The 16,211-nt window shown below is 41.5% G+C and overlaps 1 protein-coding gene across 2 annotated transcripts in view; it reads right to left on the bottom strand.

Annotated features, from left to right (window-relative positions):
• The window catches only part of dyrk1a.S (dual specificity tyrosine-(Y)-phosphorylation regulated kinase 1A S homeolog), a 58,799-nt gene that overhangs the window by 32,957 nt on the left and 9,631 nt on the right, over nucleotides 1-16,211 (bottom strand). For both annotated transcript variants that reach the window (XM_041583164.1, NM_001163197.1), the window contains 1 exon segment: nucleotides 2,723-2,794. In XM_041583164.1, coding sequence (XP_041439098.1) covers nucleotides 2,723-2,732 — 10 coding nt within the window. In that variant the 5' untranslated portion in view covers nucleotides 2,733-2,794.

The raw sequence follows: 16,211 nt of genomic DNA, 5'->3' as shown, positions 1-16,211 counted from the left end.
ACACCGAAAAACTGTTATACATTTCCACTATACATTAATGACACATGTCCAAGTAATTTGTATATGCAATTGCTACAGTTGTCTGTCTGGTTGTTTATACTCTTTGCACTGCTGGTTCTGTCTTCAGAAATAATGTAGCAGAAGCTACACCTGTAACATTGCTTCGAGAGTCAGAAAACATAGGGATAAACACGAAGGGCGAGGTTACACAGGGCATTTTTACATTGCGTTTTTAAAAAATACACAGTTGAGTGTAAATATGCACAAAATGAAGCCTTACTGAAAATAATGGAATACACCACATACGTTTTTTTTGGCAGAAGTGCCAATACATCAAGGAAATGCAATATCATTGAGCTTTATGGGATCCGCAGGTTTGGAAATACACTTCTCTGAAATACACTACATATTTTCAATATGGCGGCCAAACTATCGCAACATGGATTGCTCATATACATATTTGTGCCAGCCTCAGTAACTCCCCATCTTCTTTTCTGCTGATTCACTGCACATGCTCTGTGCTGCGGTCACTTACTGAGCTTAGGGACCCACTCACAATATACAGTACACATAGAATAGAAATGTCACAATATAAGGCTGATTAGTAATTAATACAGATAATTACTACATGGCAGCACAGAAACCAGTGCAATTAGCATCAGAATTTAATAATCAGCCCTGTAGCATCATCTTATATTACAGGCCAACCTCATTTTCTGCTGGATAATTAGTGACGGCCCCTAAGCTTAGCTTCTCCCACTGAGCATGTGAGTGTCACAGACACTTTCCAAGATGGTGACCCCCTGTGACAAGTTTGAAGTCCTGGATCATTGCTGCTATTGACAAGCTGAAACTTTAGGCTGACCCATAAACATTGCTACTAGACATACCAGACTGACCCATAAACATTTGCTACTACCCATACCAGACTGACCCATAAACATTGCTACTACCCATACCAGACTGACTCATAAACATTGCTACTACCCATACCAGACTGACCCATAAATATTGCTGCTACCCATACCAGACTGACTCATAAACATTGCTACTACCTATACCAGACTGACCCATAAACATTGCTACTACCTATACCAGACTGACCCATAAATATTGCTACTATCCATACCAGACTGACTCATAAATATTGCTACTACCCATACCAGACTGACCCATAAATATTGCTACTACCCATACCAGACTGACCCATAAAAACTGCTACTACCCATACCAAACTGACCAATAAACATTGCTACTAAACATACCAGACTGACCCATAAACATTTGCTACTACCCATACCAGACTGACCCATAAACATTTGCTACTACCCATACCAGACTGACCCATAAATATTGCTACTACCCATTACCAGATTGACCCATAAAAACTGCTACTACCCATACCAAACTGACCAATAAACATTGCTACTAAACATACCAGACTGACCCATAAACATTTGCTACTACCCATACCAGACTGACCCATAAACATTTGCTACTACCCATACCAGACTGACCCATAAATATTGCTACTACCCACAGCAGACTGACCCATTAACACTGTTTCTACCCATACCAGACTGACCCATAAACATTGCTTCTACCCATAAACATTGCTACTACCCATACCAGACTGACCCATAAACATTGCTACTACCCATACCAGCCTGACCCATAAATATTGCTACCCATACCAGACTGACCCATAAATATTGCTACTACCCATACCAGACTGACCCATAAATATTGCTACTACCCATACCAGACTGACCCATAAATATTGCTTCTACCCATACCAGACTGACCCGTAAAAACTTCTACTACCCATACCAGACTGACCTATTAACATTGCTTCTACCCATACCAAACTGACCAATAAACATTGCTACTACCCATACCAGACTGACCCAAAAACATTTGCTACTACCCATACCAGACTGACCCATAAACATTTGCTACTACCCATACCAGACTGACCCATAAATATTGCTTCTACCCATACCAGACTGACCCATAAAAACGTCTACTACCCATACTAGACTGACCTATTAACATTGCTTCTACCCATACCAAACTGACCAATAAACATTGCTACTACCCATACCAGACTGACCCAAAAACATTTGCTACTACCCATACCAGACTGACCCATAAACATTGCTACTACCCATACCAGACTGACCCATAAACATTTGCTACTACCCATACCAGACTGACCCATAAATATTGCTACTACCCATTACCAGATTAACCCATAAACATTACTACTACTCATACCAGACTGACCCATAAACATTGCTACTACCCATACCAAAGTGATTCAAAAACACTGCTACTTCTCATACCAGACAAGACAAAAGACATTGCACAATTAACAGGCCATACATGACTGTTTTAACCATGGGTGCAGGGTGCTTCCACTACTTCATTCAGGGGGGATCTGCTCAAGATCCTGCACAGAGATGACCACATTTTTAGGAAAACACAATTCTGCTTTTCATATTAATTTCTGAATTGTAGAAACTGTAGAATTCCCAACAAGAGAAGCAACAGAATCTAATACCTGTTTGTCACCTGCTGGTATTCAGTCTCTGAAGAAGAGATGCTGTCAAAACCCCAGTGTTACAGGTCTGATGTTACTAAATGGAGAGGGCCCTGGCTGATGAACATAAGCACCATTTCCACATGCATTTTATAAGAAAAGTAAATGTGACAAACGTACCTGTATGCATCGTCCTCTTTCAAGTCTCATATCCTGGGAATGGAGGGGAGAGCCCAGCAGCAAACCACAACACTGGCAAAAAAGAGAGAGAAGACAAGTGTTATCAGCAGTGTGTAATAACAACAGTAATTGTACATCATGGAGAAAGGCAACCCCTGATACACTCATTAATTGTAGTACAGAAAAAGCAAATAACATGAAACAGTGGTATTGTGCATGCGTCGCGGTGTGGCTTCTACACAATGCAACGGACTCTCCATGAACTCTAAAGACATACAAATCATTTTGCTTTGTCAATTCCAATTTGTTTAAAATCGTTCATGGAACTATATGGCTTGCCCAACGGCTGCAATCGTTCCCTCTTGCTTTATTTGTGCGATAGTTAGTCAAGATTTCCGTTACTAAAGTAGCCTGGATATATATTTATATATAGAACCATTCACTCCTAAATGAAAAAGGCATTCGAAGTCACCAGGTGAGGGATGTCCCATGTATTGAGTATTACCCATGTATTGTAAGGGATAATGTACCCCCTACTGTAAATGATAAGGATATTAGATGTCACTGAGGGGTTCTGTAACCATATAAAGTGAGATGACCAGATTTTCCGAGTGAAATCTTGGGATAGGCGAGAAAATGTCAGTGCACGCATTGCGCCGCGGGAATATTTTAGACCACACCCACTTTGCAGGACCCACACCCACTAATCACTCCCCATATAAACGCAATGGCAATTCTGTGTATAATACCACCTGAACTCACAGCAGGATGGCACAAAGGCAATTCCGTGTACAATACCCCAGAACTCACAGCAGGATGGCATAAATTCAGTTGCGTTTATAATACTACCAGAACTAACAGCAGGATGGCACAAAGGCAATTACATGTATAATGCTTCCAGAACTCACAGCAGAATAGCACAAAGGCAATTCCATGTATAACACCACCAGAATTCACATCAGGATGGCATAAAGCAAATTCAGTGTATAATATCCCAGAACTCATAGCAGGATGGCACTATGTAACTAACTATGTAACTATCCCAGAACTCATAGCAGGATGGCAGAAAGGCAATTCCGTGTATAATACCACCAGAATTCACATCAGGATGGCATAAAGCAAATTCTGTGTATAATACCCCAGAACTCATAGCTGGATGGCACAAAGGCAATACCGTTTATATTACAGAAGAACTCACAGCAGGGTGGCACAAAGGCAATTCCATGTATATTACAGCAGAACTCATAGCTGGATGGCACAAAGACAATTTAATGTATAATACCCCTATAACTCACAGCAGGATGGCATTGTGGCAGTTCCACTATTTGAAGGTTAAAAATCAGAATGGCTATTTAAGGGAAGGAAAGGGTTAATGGTGTCACATTGGGAAAACAGGGGAGAGCCCAGCCAAATCCCTGCAACAGTTTTGTTAAGGGAATACTGGGGAAGTGAACAGACTAAATAAAGTAGGGAAGTATCATCCTGCCTTTTGGTCTGTTAGCCAAGTATAGAGCAGCTCCTGAGGGGAGGGAATTTCAAATTACAGTTCACTGTGACTAGGATCCTGACTGCAACCAGCCCAGCTAGAGTTTCACTGCCTGGTGCACTTTCACAGGCTTCACATACAAATGGTTTAATTCTGCACCTCTGCTCTCCTTTAGCACATCACTCAAAGACATTTACAATCTGTGGCATTCATACCTCCCAACATTTTGGAAGTAAAAAGAGGGGCAAAAAAATTTTTCCCGCACGTAGCGCAGCTAATTTTTTGACCACACCCCTTTCTGTGGCCACACCCCCTAATTACCATGTTTGTTTTACAAAATTTGGCAGGTTATGAAAGTTTGAAAATATTTCTCCTTATCTAAACTGTGTTTTTGTGTCTCAAAATTGTTACAAAGTATCTTATTTGTATCTGTGGCTGTTCTGGCCTCTCTGCTAAAAGCCAATTATGTGAGAAACTTTGTTTCTTTTTCTGGCTGTTCAGTGCAGAGAAAAGGGGGACTTTCCAGTACAAATCAGGGACTGCGGGTTGAGCTGTCAAAAGAGGGACTGTCCCTCCGAAAAAGGGACAGTTGGGAGGTATGGGCATTGCATTTAAAAAAAACGGGATGGGGCTGCAGGTGTTCTCATCTAAAAATAAATGTCCTGCTATTTGATGTATTAGCCCTTTTTTTAATTAAATAAATCATTGCAGTAAATCTGCCTTTTATGTTACCAGATTGTGTACAGCCGGCCACGCAGCGCCTCCCTTACACCCCCTCCCTCCAACGCTTGCAAAGACTTGTAACTTTTAGTACTTTGAGACTTTGTGGAGATGCTCCGCACCATATGTACTGACAGTGTGCTGCAGTGAAACAGATCTTTACGTATCCGTGCTGTCTCCTGTACTTCTCTTAAGAAGCAGCTCTCGGCTGGCAGACTGCAAACAGCAGACAGTGCGATGTGGTGCTCACTCTGCAATCTGCTGATCATGTCTGCTGTTTGCAGCCTGCCAGCCGAGAGCTGCTTCCTAAGAGAAGTACAGGAGACAGCACAGATATGTAAAGATCTGTTTCACTGCACCACACAGTCAGTACAAAGGGTGGGGAGCATCTCAACAAAGTCTCAAAGTACTGAAAGTTACAAGTCTTTGCAAGCGTTGGAGGGAGGGGGTGTAAGGGAGGCGCTGAGCGTCTGCAATTTGGTAACATAAATGGCGGATTTAAATGTAGCCAATCAGGAAGAACATGCATGATTGACATTTTATTCACTCAATTGGGTTCTTGTTCACACGGGGATAGAGAAGGCATTATACGAGGGCTTTTTAAAGGACAGCTCACAGGGCCAGTTTGCCACGAGAAAGGTGGGATTGGACGAAAGGTAACCTTAATATAAAGGCATAAGGCTGCAGGCTGAGTTATACAAGGAACTCTGAGTATCACTCATGTATTATAAGGGATAATGTACCCCCTACTGTAAATGATAAGGATATTAGAAGTCACTGAGGGTTCTGTGACCATATAAAGGCACAAGGCTGCAGGCTGAGTTATACAGGGAAAGCTGAGTATCACTCATGTATTATAAGGGATAATGTACCCCCTACTGTAAATGATAAGGATATTAGAAGTCACTGAGGGTTCTGTGACCATATAAAGGCACAAGGCTGCAGGCTGAGTTATACAGGGAAAGCTGAGTATCACTCATGTATTATAAGGGATAATGTACCCCCTACTGTAAATGATAAGGATATTAGAAGTCACTGAGGGGGTCTGTGACCATATAAAGGCACAAGGCTGCAGGCTGAGTTATACAGGGAACTCTGAGAGTCACTAATGTATTATAAGGGATAATGTACCCTGCTGCTGCTTTGTTGTTAGAGAGATTGTCCCTAGCAATAAAATCTTTTAAATGACATGTTGGAGTGTGACAGAATAAAAAGGCAAAAGATAGTCTGCAGCACTATACAATAAATGGGTTACATTAAACACACAGATTTAAAAAAAAAAAAACACAACCATTAACTTAAATAAGAGGTATGGGGGGCTTGCTCAACACAGCTTACAATCTAAATATCATTATCAGTTATAAAGTTGCGGTTAGCAGAATCCCACACCACTACAAATGCCTGGTCAATATAATAAAATATAGCATTATTATCTTTCCTTAAATGATAAGGAACGTTAAACTAAAGAAGTAGCTAGAAATGTTGTACATTATGTTTTGTGCTTCTGTACCAGCCCAAGGCAACCACAGCCCTTTAGCAGTAAAGATCTGTGTTTTCAAAGATGCCCCAGTAGCTCCCCATCTTCTCTTCTGCTGATTCACTGCACATGCTCTGTGCTGCTGTCACTTACTGAGCTTAGGGACCCACTCACAATTTAAAGTACACATAGAATAGAAATGTCACAATATAAGGCTGATTAGTAATTAATGCAGATAATTACTACATGGCAGCACAGAAACCAGTGCAATTAGCATCAGGATTTAATAATCAGCCCTGTAGCATCAGTTTATATTAGAGACCAACCTCATTTTCTGCTGGTTAATTAGTGACGAGCCCTAAGCTTAGCTTCTCAACAGCTGCTCAGAGCCCACTGAGCATGTGAGTGTCACAGACATTTTCCAAGATGGTGACCCCCTGTGACAAGTTTGAAGTCCTGGATCATTGCTGCGATTGACAAGCTGAAACTTTAGGCTGGTGCAATAAGTTCAGTATATAAAACATGGCATTTTTAGCCCTATTCATTTTCAGGGTTTAGTTCTCCTTTAAGTTGGCCATAGTTGTTCAGATTTTAGCATCATATCAGGCTTAATCTTCTGACCTGTTTGATCAACTAAATGGTTCGAAAATTTTTGGGACGCTTCACACGGTCCGAAAATCATACAAAACAAATTTTGTGCCACTTTATCTTTGCGTCTATGGTCAGCTTTATATAGTGCCGGCACTTTGTAGAGATACATCACTCCCATCAGTCCCTGCCCCAGTGGAGCTTACAATCTGAGGTCCCTATCTCATTCACACATACTAGGGTCAGTTTTATCAAGAACCAATTAACCTGCCTGTATGTTTTTGGAGCGTGGGAGGAAAGCATCATACAAATACAAACTCCTTGCAGATTGGGCGCTGGCTGGAACTGAACCCAGGACCCTAGTGCTGACCACTCAGCCACACTGCTGTATCACAGCTGGAAATGTTGTTAGCCCAACACTAGGTTAAGAGTGCTCTTAGAGGGAGATGGAAATTATGTATGTCCATTCTTCCCTCTCAATAATGTGGAACGCCACTGTTTTGTATGGGAGCAGAAACAACACCCAAAGCTTGCTGACACCCTGCATAGCGAGAGAGATTCCTATGCACTATATACAATGCAGCTGGTAAATGAAAGTATATGGAATGCACAAATGCAAAACCCTTTGTTTCACCCCCCAATAATCAGAAGCTGGGGTAGGTATTTAAGATATTCCGTACACACAGGCGGAATGTAACAAGGGCAAAATATGTGTGTCAGGCCCATCTGACAGTATCATTATGGATTAAAAGGGGACAGTTAGGTGTCAGGAAGGTCAGATCAGAGCAGATTTATGGCAATTATAGCATGTCCTTAGACAAGAGGCAAAAGGGATTGCAAGGGATTGCTTGACTGCAGTGTCAGGAAGCATCTTTATAGGATCTAGTGTAGCTGGCACAAGATATACTGTATGTAGCATAGCAAAGTGCACTGGGGTAAAATTTCCTAAAGACATAGGGGCAAATTCACTAAAGTGCGAAGCGTCTGTCGGTAGCAAAAATTTGCCAAAAATCCAATCCACAGAGACATTGCCAATTTACTAACAAGTGTAGAGGACATTTCACTAGTGAAAGAGTTCATCGTTAAATTTTGCGCCCTTTCGCTCAGGCGAACTATCGTTACTCCTCGAGTTCATTAAAGTGCGAATTTAACAGAACGTTTCGCCAGAGTTTCCTTCGCCAGCTTAGACCTGGCAAACCGATGAGATGAAGCTACATCCTCCTCAATCTTATGTCAGTGACATCATATCCTGTATGCCGAAAACTCATAGAAATGAAAACAAAACGCTGGTGTTTTTTCATATTTGAAAGTGGCATTGTGTTTAAAAGTTGTAATTACTAAAAAATGTTGTTATAACATTTGTTTTATCAATTTGAGTGGCATACCACATTTGTTTTAGGGTGGGCTCATGTCTAGGACATTACAGGACCTCTTTTGTCTTTATTTCACTTCCTTGGACATTTGTAATAATCAGTGGCCACTTCAAGCATTTGCACCAACATTTCTAATAAAGACATATATATGACCTATATGTACCCGTCCTATTCAAATTGGTCTAAGCGTAAGTGTACTAAGAAAGTTTCGCTAGACAGAAACGAACGCTAGCGATAGTTTGCTATGAAATACTCCCGCTGACAATTTTCGGTAGCCGGCGTTTGGCTGCCAAGAGGCAACTTCGCATTTTAATGAATTTTCGTGGTAGTAGCAGCAAAGTGTCGCGAAGTGTGGCAAAGCCTTACCAGGCGAAATTCACCCCATAGCTTGTACCCAAAACAAGCGAAAGACTTGTCAGTTCTACTCCATGTAACTGCTGGAGGTGAGGCTCTTGTGCCAAATGCATAAGAAAGCTCAGTCACGGGAATACTTCACTGGCATAGACTACCCACCAGAGCTCGGCATCCTTTCCTAGAAACAAGGAGGATTTACTGGCCTGCCGGCTATATTCATACATAAGCAGGTGTCCCTGGTGGATCATGTAACTAGTAGTATAAGGCAGGGCTTCGTGGAATTCTGAATTTTCCAAATGATTCAAGAGTTGTGCATAGAGGTGAATATATGGCATGAGCCTAAAAGAAACACAATGGTTTCTTGTAGGAAACAGATATGTCGATAAATCTATGCACCTGGTTCCAGAGCAGATAAAGTTATGGAGTTCCTTTCCAACAAGCCTGATGCATTTCATGCTTCTCAAACATTAGTCATTACTGAATGATCCCACTGGAATTTTTGTACTCAGGAACTGGCAGTATAGAGAATGAGATTGTCAGACTAATCAGGTCGGTGGCACATTTGCTGACTAACTAGATCAAGGCATCTATGGACCACTATGACTCAATCATCTGCCAGTTGGTCAAATCGGCCCATGTATATCCAACTTAGGAAGAGGAGCCCACCATGTATGAATCCTGGGTGGGTTGGCAGTGATGAAAGTAATATAGTTATGCTAGTTTTATTAGAAGCTGCTGTTAACATAAGCGTTATACAATGGCAGCTAATTTATTGCTCTCCTGGGTTCAGTATATATTGATTTATACTATCCTTATGACAAAGAAGAAGCTGTTTTGCTCTTTGGTGAATTAGTGGTTTGCCATATGGAACTCTGACTTTTTTTTTTTTGCATAGGCGAAAATCATGGCAACAGCACTGCTTGGGGGGTACACACGCAAAGCAAAGAGACCATAGCAACAACACAGCTTGGATGTACACTAGCAAAGCAAGAAGACCGTGACAAAAGCACTGCTTGGATGTACACTAGCAAAGTAAGGAGACCAGGGCACTAACACTGCTTGGAGGAGGTACACTAGCATAGCAGCACTGCTAGGTGGGAGGGGGCACACACTAGAGTCCTGCGTGGAACCAATTTGTTAAACCCGAACACGACCGGCGACCGCATACTTAGCTGCTTGGACCCGCTACCCAACAAGACCCGCAAGTACCATATCAGCAACTCAATCCGCTGACCATCAAGAAACAGGAAGTGCTGTCATTGTAAACCAGAAGTGACATCATTAGAAGTAGGCGTGATCAGAAAAAAAAGGAGTAAAGCAGGAAGTGTTGTCATTGTAAACCGGAAGTGACATCATTAGAAGTAGGCGTGATCAGGAAAAAAGGAGTAAAACTCGCTATTGAGAAGACCTGCAACCTGCAAACATGGAGAACCGCTGACCCGCGTCTATACCCGCTCCCGAAACTTCAACCTGCAACCCGCAGGTTTTTGCGGGTACCCGACCCACTGCAGGACTCTAGCATACAGCTTTATCAGGAGCCAGTTAACCTGCCTGTATGTTGTTGACGCGTGGGAGGAAACCACACACACTTTATGAACTTGAGAGGAAAAGAAGGGGTTTCTCCTATTCTCCATTACTATTAAAGTGACAACACAATACATTTTTCCCCCAGGGAGAGGAAATGTGCCTATAACTAAAAGTGATTGCTGTGGCTTATGGAGCCTTGGTGCACTTATGCTTACTGCTGCATGTTTGAGAGCGAATGCTATTTTATTGGCAGGGTCACAGCGAAGACAAAGCTAGGAGGGGTATTCACTGGCATTTTGTCACCCATCTGTGCACAAGAAATCATATAGATTGCACAGTAGGGCATGTGCCATTACATTTGTTCACCCAAAGGAAGGCAAAGATAAATTCCCATTGGCCTAAGCATATACTGCGGCCGGGAGTCGAATTGCTGGTTGGTCACTAGGCAACTCTGACCCCCATAACAGTTTTGAGGATCAGTAAATGTGGCTTTGTCATCCATTCAAATTAAGAGAAATGGAAAACAAAAATAATGCACTGATATTACCTTAAAGGAGAAGGAAAGCTACGGAGGCATTTTATTGCCAATAGATTAGCTGCAATAGTACAAGCTACAATGCTATACTTATTCTGTAGAATGGTTTACCATACCTGAGTAAAAAGCTCTAGAAACTCTCTGTTTGTTTAGGATAGGAGCTGCAGTATTAACATGGTGTGACATCACTTCCTGCCTGAGTCTCTCCCTGCTCTGGGCTCAGATTACAGTAGAGAAGGGAGGGGCAGGGGGAAGAGGAGCAAACTGAGCATGCTCTTGCCCAGGGCAATGAGGTTTAAGCTGAAGGCAGGAAGTCTGATACAGAAGCTCATGTGTACACAATAGAAGGAAAGAAATGCAGTGTTTCTTTTGACAGGGGACTCAGAGCAGCACTACTTTGGGGGTTTACTGGTATATTTAGATGGACCTTTCTGATAAGGCTTACTTAGTTTTAACCTTTCCTTCTCCTTTAAAGGAGAAGGAAAGCTACGGAGGCATTTTATTGCCAATAGATTAGCTGCAATAGTGCAAGCTAGAATGCTATATTTATTCTGTAGAATGTTTTACCATACCTGAGTAAAAAGCTCTAGAAACTCTCTGTTTGTTTAGGATAGGAGCTGCAGGATTAACATGGTGTGACATCACTTCCCTCCTGAGTCTCTCCCTGCTCTGGGCTCAGATTACAGTAGAGAAGGGAGGGGTGGGGGGGAGAGGAGCAAACTGAGCATGCTCTTGCCCAGGGCAATGAGGTTTAAGCTGAAGGCAGGAAGTTTGATACAGAAGCCCATGTGTACACAATAGAAGGAAAGAAATGCAGTGTTTCTTTTGACAGGGGACTCAGAGCAGCACTACTTTGGGGGTTTACTGGAATATTTAGATGGACCTTTCTGATAAGGCTTACTTAGTTTTAACCTTTCCTTCTCCTTTAATTGAATATAAAACTGCTTCTGCATTCTTTTAGCAACCCTGACTGCAGACCTTTCCTTCTCTATGTTTAATTGTAACTGTATCTCCAACCTGACACACTACAGGGTTATCCCCAATTTAAGACAGCACAGGGTATCCCCAACCAGAGCATGTCATACTTAAGCCACAACTATGTACCTTGTACTTGTGATAAATGAAAGGAACTAGTAAGGAAAAACCTAGGTATCATGTCTGATGCACTGGCTAAGGATGCAAGAGTGAAATTTCCATTTAAAGTGATACTGACACTAAAAAACAACTTTTTAAAATATGAATGTACATTAAAAGTTACCTACATGTTATGTTGATTGCTTTTTGTGGAGAGGTTTGTTCTTGTAAGCAATTAGTAAGTTGAAGTTTCTAAACCTGACTGTTTTGCCAACCTGACTGTCCCATCTCAGCCTGTCAAAGTTTCTAATGCTAACGGACTCCTGCTGCACAAATATGGCAGCCCCCTCATACAGGAACATGGGGCATCAGGCAGGTAATGTAAACCCATTGTGCAAATACTTTATGGCAAAGCTTTAAGTATCTTTCAAAGGCAATATTATGATAGATGTAGAAAAGAGTTTAATTTCTGGTGTCAAGTATCTCTTTAAGGGTCAGGGCAGATTCAGGGAGATTAGTCGTCCCGTCTACAAATCGCCTCTTCTTCGGAGCGACAATCCCCCTTGCCTTCCGGTCGGCTATAATGAAAAAACACCAGCGGGATGGCACTCGCTGCGCTTCGTTTTCCAAAGTCGCCCGAAGTTGCCTCACGAGGAAACTTCGAGTGGTTTGGGCGACTCCAGAAAACGAAGCGCCGCGAGTGCCATACCCCTGCCGATTTTTCATTATAGCTGGTGGGTAGGCAGCTCGGAGAGATTGTCGCCCCGAAGAAGAGGCGATTTGTCGCTGGGGCGACCAATCTCCCCAAATCTGCCCGTGCCCTTACCCTTAAGGGGTACTGTAGCTTATTTGTAAAAACAAAATGTGGGAAATCAATAGTTCTGAACATCCAACATGTTAAGGTTCAGCAACTTTTACTTGAGTGGGATGCTTCATTAGTTTTGCCATTTAATATTTATAACGCTACAAGAAGGCAAAACTAACCCAACCTGTGAAAGTGAAGTTAGGCTGCACTGCTATAACAAGGATGGCCACCCTATAAAGCACCGCAGCAGCACAGTCTCTGAACTCTGCTTTGCCCACACACTGGTTATCATGGGATTGATTAAATAATCAGTATTAAGTCACAAATCTGCCATTATTTGGATATGTCCGCTAACCAACAGTTCATTAGTTACAGTAAATTAGTTACAGTACTGCAACAAAGGGGTATCATTAATAGAATAAGTATATATAAAAGATAGGGATGCACTAAATCCACTATTTTGGATTCGGTCGAACCCCCGAATCCTTTGTGAAAGATTCGGCAGAATACCGAACCGAATCCTAATTTGCATATGGGGGAAAAATGTTTACTTCCTTGGTTTGTAACAAAAAGTCAAGCGATTTCCCTCCCACCCCTAATTTGCATATGCAAATTCGGTTCCGCTAAGGCAAAAGGATTCGGCCGAATCTTGCTGAAAAAGGCCGAATCCTGGATTCCGTGCATCCCTAATTAAAGATAAGAAATGCAGCACAAGCAGAAGAGCACAACCCACAGTACTTTGCAAAATAATGCAGCCGTATTAAAGGAACAGTAACACCAAAAAAAGTAATGAAAATATCATGTAGTGTTGCCCTGCACTGGTAAAACTGATCGGTTTGCTTCAGAAACACTACTATAGTTCATATAAACAAGCTGCTGTGTAGCAATGGCGGAAATTGAAAAAGGCCATATGGCACAGGTTAAAGTGGACCTGTCACCCAAACACAAAAATCTGTATAATAAAAGTCCTTTTCAAATTAAACATGAAATCCAATTTCTATTTTTTATTAAAGCATTCATAGCGGTTGTAAGCTCATTTAAAAAATCCCAGCTGTCAATCAACAATTGTCTGCCCCTCCTCTATGCCTTATGCATAGAGGCCGGGCAGACAATTACTTTCACTTTCCATTCAGCACTTCCTACATGTCACTGCTCTCCACACATTATCCTGTTCTCTTCACCGTTTAATTGTGTAAGCCAGTGCATGGGGATGGTCCCCTTTAAGGGTCAGGGCACGTAGTCGCCTGGAGACAAATCTCCTCTTCTTCTGGGCGACTGATAATAATGCTTGTACTCCGCAGTATTACTGGGCACATATTAATCCCTAAAAATATCACAGTCGTGGGCCACAGTTCACTGAAAGTATGCAAAGGATCTTGAGTCCACTAAAGGGGAGAGAGGGGACGCCAAACCCCAACCATGCCTGTACTGAAACCATGGCATTCACAACAGATTATCACATGTCTCCATTACATGAGTATATATATATATATATATATATATATATATATACTGTGTAGCCATGGCAGCCTGAATGTGAATGGAAGCTGCCATGGCTACACTGTAGTTTGTATATAGAATATGTATGATTATTTCTGAAGCAAACACATACAGTACCCCCCATACTTACCCCTCTGTGCAGATTCTGTTCAGCGGAGTTCACGGGCACCATCTTCAGCCACTTCGGTAATCTTCGGAATGAGACCATCGCTTCGGCAATTTTCATTCAGCGCTTGCTCAGTTACCGCTTAACAGAACATTGCTCCGTCTGCACATGGCCCTCTACGCCAGTCTCATTCCGAAGATTACCGAAGAGAAGAAAATGGCTGCAGTGAACTCTGCTGGACAGAATCTGCACTGAAGGGTAAAGAGTTAGGCGCATTTGCCCGGGGTAGCAGCTAGGCTGGGGGGAGGAGGGAGGGGGGTCTATGTAGGGTAGGGGTTTTTTAACTTTAGGCTTGAATTCTCCTTTAAGGGTAAATAGTAAATTTGTATTAAAATTTTCTAATTTTTTTGGTGTCAAAATTCACACATTCGAATTTTAGTCCCCCTAATCAAATGTAAACTTGAATGTGAGATTTGTCACACCTCGACCATGGAAACAGTCATAATTCAATATTCGCCACATAAAATCTGCCAAGATCATGTACAAGTCAATGGCAGATGTCTGTTGAGCCATTTGGAGATGTTAATAGCCTTCCTCACATTCAAGTTATTTTTCTGGAGAAAAACTCGAATTGTACGAACGGAATATAATTCGAATTTTCAGGTCAGAACTATTCGTTCGAATATTAGATATTCAAATATTTTGTTAAATAACCTCCCAGTCGAATTGTGAGTATATTTGAATTTAGTATAGTAAAATTAATAAAAATTCACATGAATTCAAAATTCGACCTTTGATAAATGGGCCTCTATCCCTCTATGATATGGTACTAGGGAAAAAAGTACCCCGGCTGCGACTGTTCCAACACTCAGGTTTCTTGTTGACCCTACATAGACATAATTCAAGGTACAGGTATGGGATCTGTTATTCGGAAACCCATTTTTCAGAAAGCTCCAAACTATGGAAAGACCATCTCCTATAGACTCCTTTATTATCAAATAATCCATATTTTTCATTTTTTTTTTTTACATTTTCTCTGTAATAATAAAACAGTACCTTGTACTTGATCCCAACTAAGATATAATTAATCCTTATTGGAAGCAAAACCAGCCTATTGGGTTTATTTAATGTTTACATGATTTTATAGTAGACTTATGGTATGAAGATCCAAATTAAGAAGAGATCCGTTATCCAGAAAACCCCAGGTCCCAAGCATTCTGGACCATATCTGTATTTCTTAATAATGGCAAAATAAAGTACCGGTAGCATAATGTCTACGAGGTGCAGCATTTATAAATTAGAACTTGAGAAGGTGAATTAAGCAAAAGCCTACTGAGTTTCTGGGTTATCAGGTTGCACTTAATAGAATAAATAAATAAATATAAATGAAATACATTGGGCAGAATAACCATGCCCTCATGTTTACTTTACAATGAAAATAAACTTTGAATTGCGATTTCCATCCTCACCCCATAGTGTTTTTCATAATGCAAGAAAATTGTATACAATACATGAACTAAAAAGCTCTTTGTACAAGTAAATGCAATTAAAAGAACCCTTTGCTTGCGCCTTTCTGCACTGATGGTTCTGACTCTTGAAACAATGTAGCCAAAGCCAGCTCTCCCCCAGCCAATACTCCAGTCCCTGCCAAGTGTGTTAAACAACTGACTTCAGACCCTGCAGTAGAGCGAATAGAAAAAGACAACTACTACTTGTAATAGCAAATACGTTACTTCACAAGGTGGCCATGCAGGGCTGATAAAGCTGTTCACTCAGTTCCTCTGGATGAATTGGTATCTTACTGGCCTGTGTTTAGGGCCCACTGGAAATCTGCCAAATATCAATGAAGCTTGATTTTCCCAGTTGGGGCAAGTAAATAATTATACAAACGGGGTATATATTTAGTCCGTGTGTGCCTTATCTTTACAGTAGGTGTGAGTAGAC

The sequence above is a fragment of the Xenopus laevis genome, chromosome 2S, assembly GCF_017654675.1.
Source record: "Xenopus laevis strain J_2021 chromosome 2S, Xenopus_laevis_v10.1, whole genome shotgun sequence".
NCBI lineage: Eukaryota > Metazoa > Chordata > Amphibia > Anura > Pipidae > Xenopus > Xenopus laevis.
The sequence above is the reverse complement of the archived record's forward strand: the minus strand, read 5'-3'. Positions and strand labels throughout refer to the sequence as shown.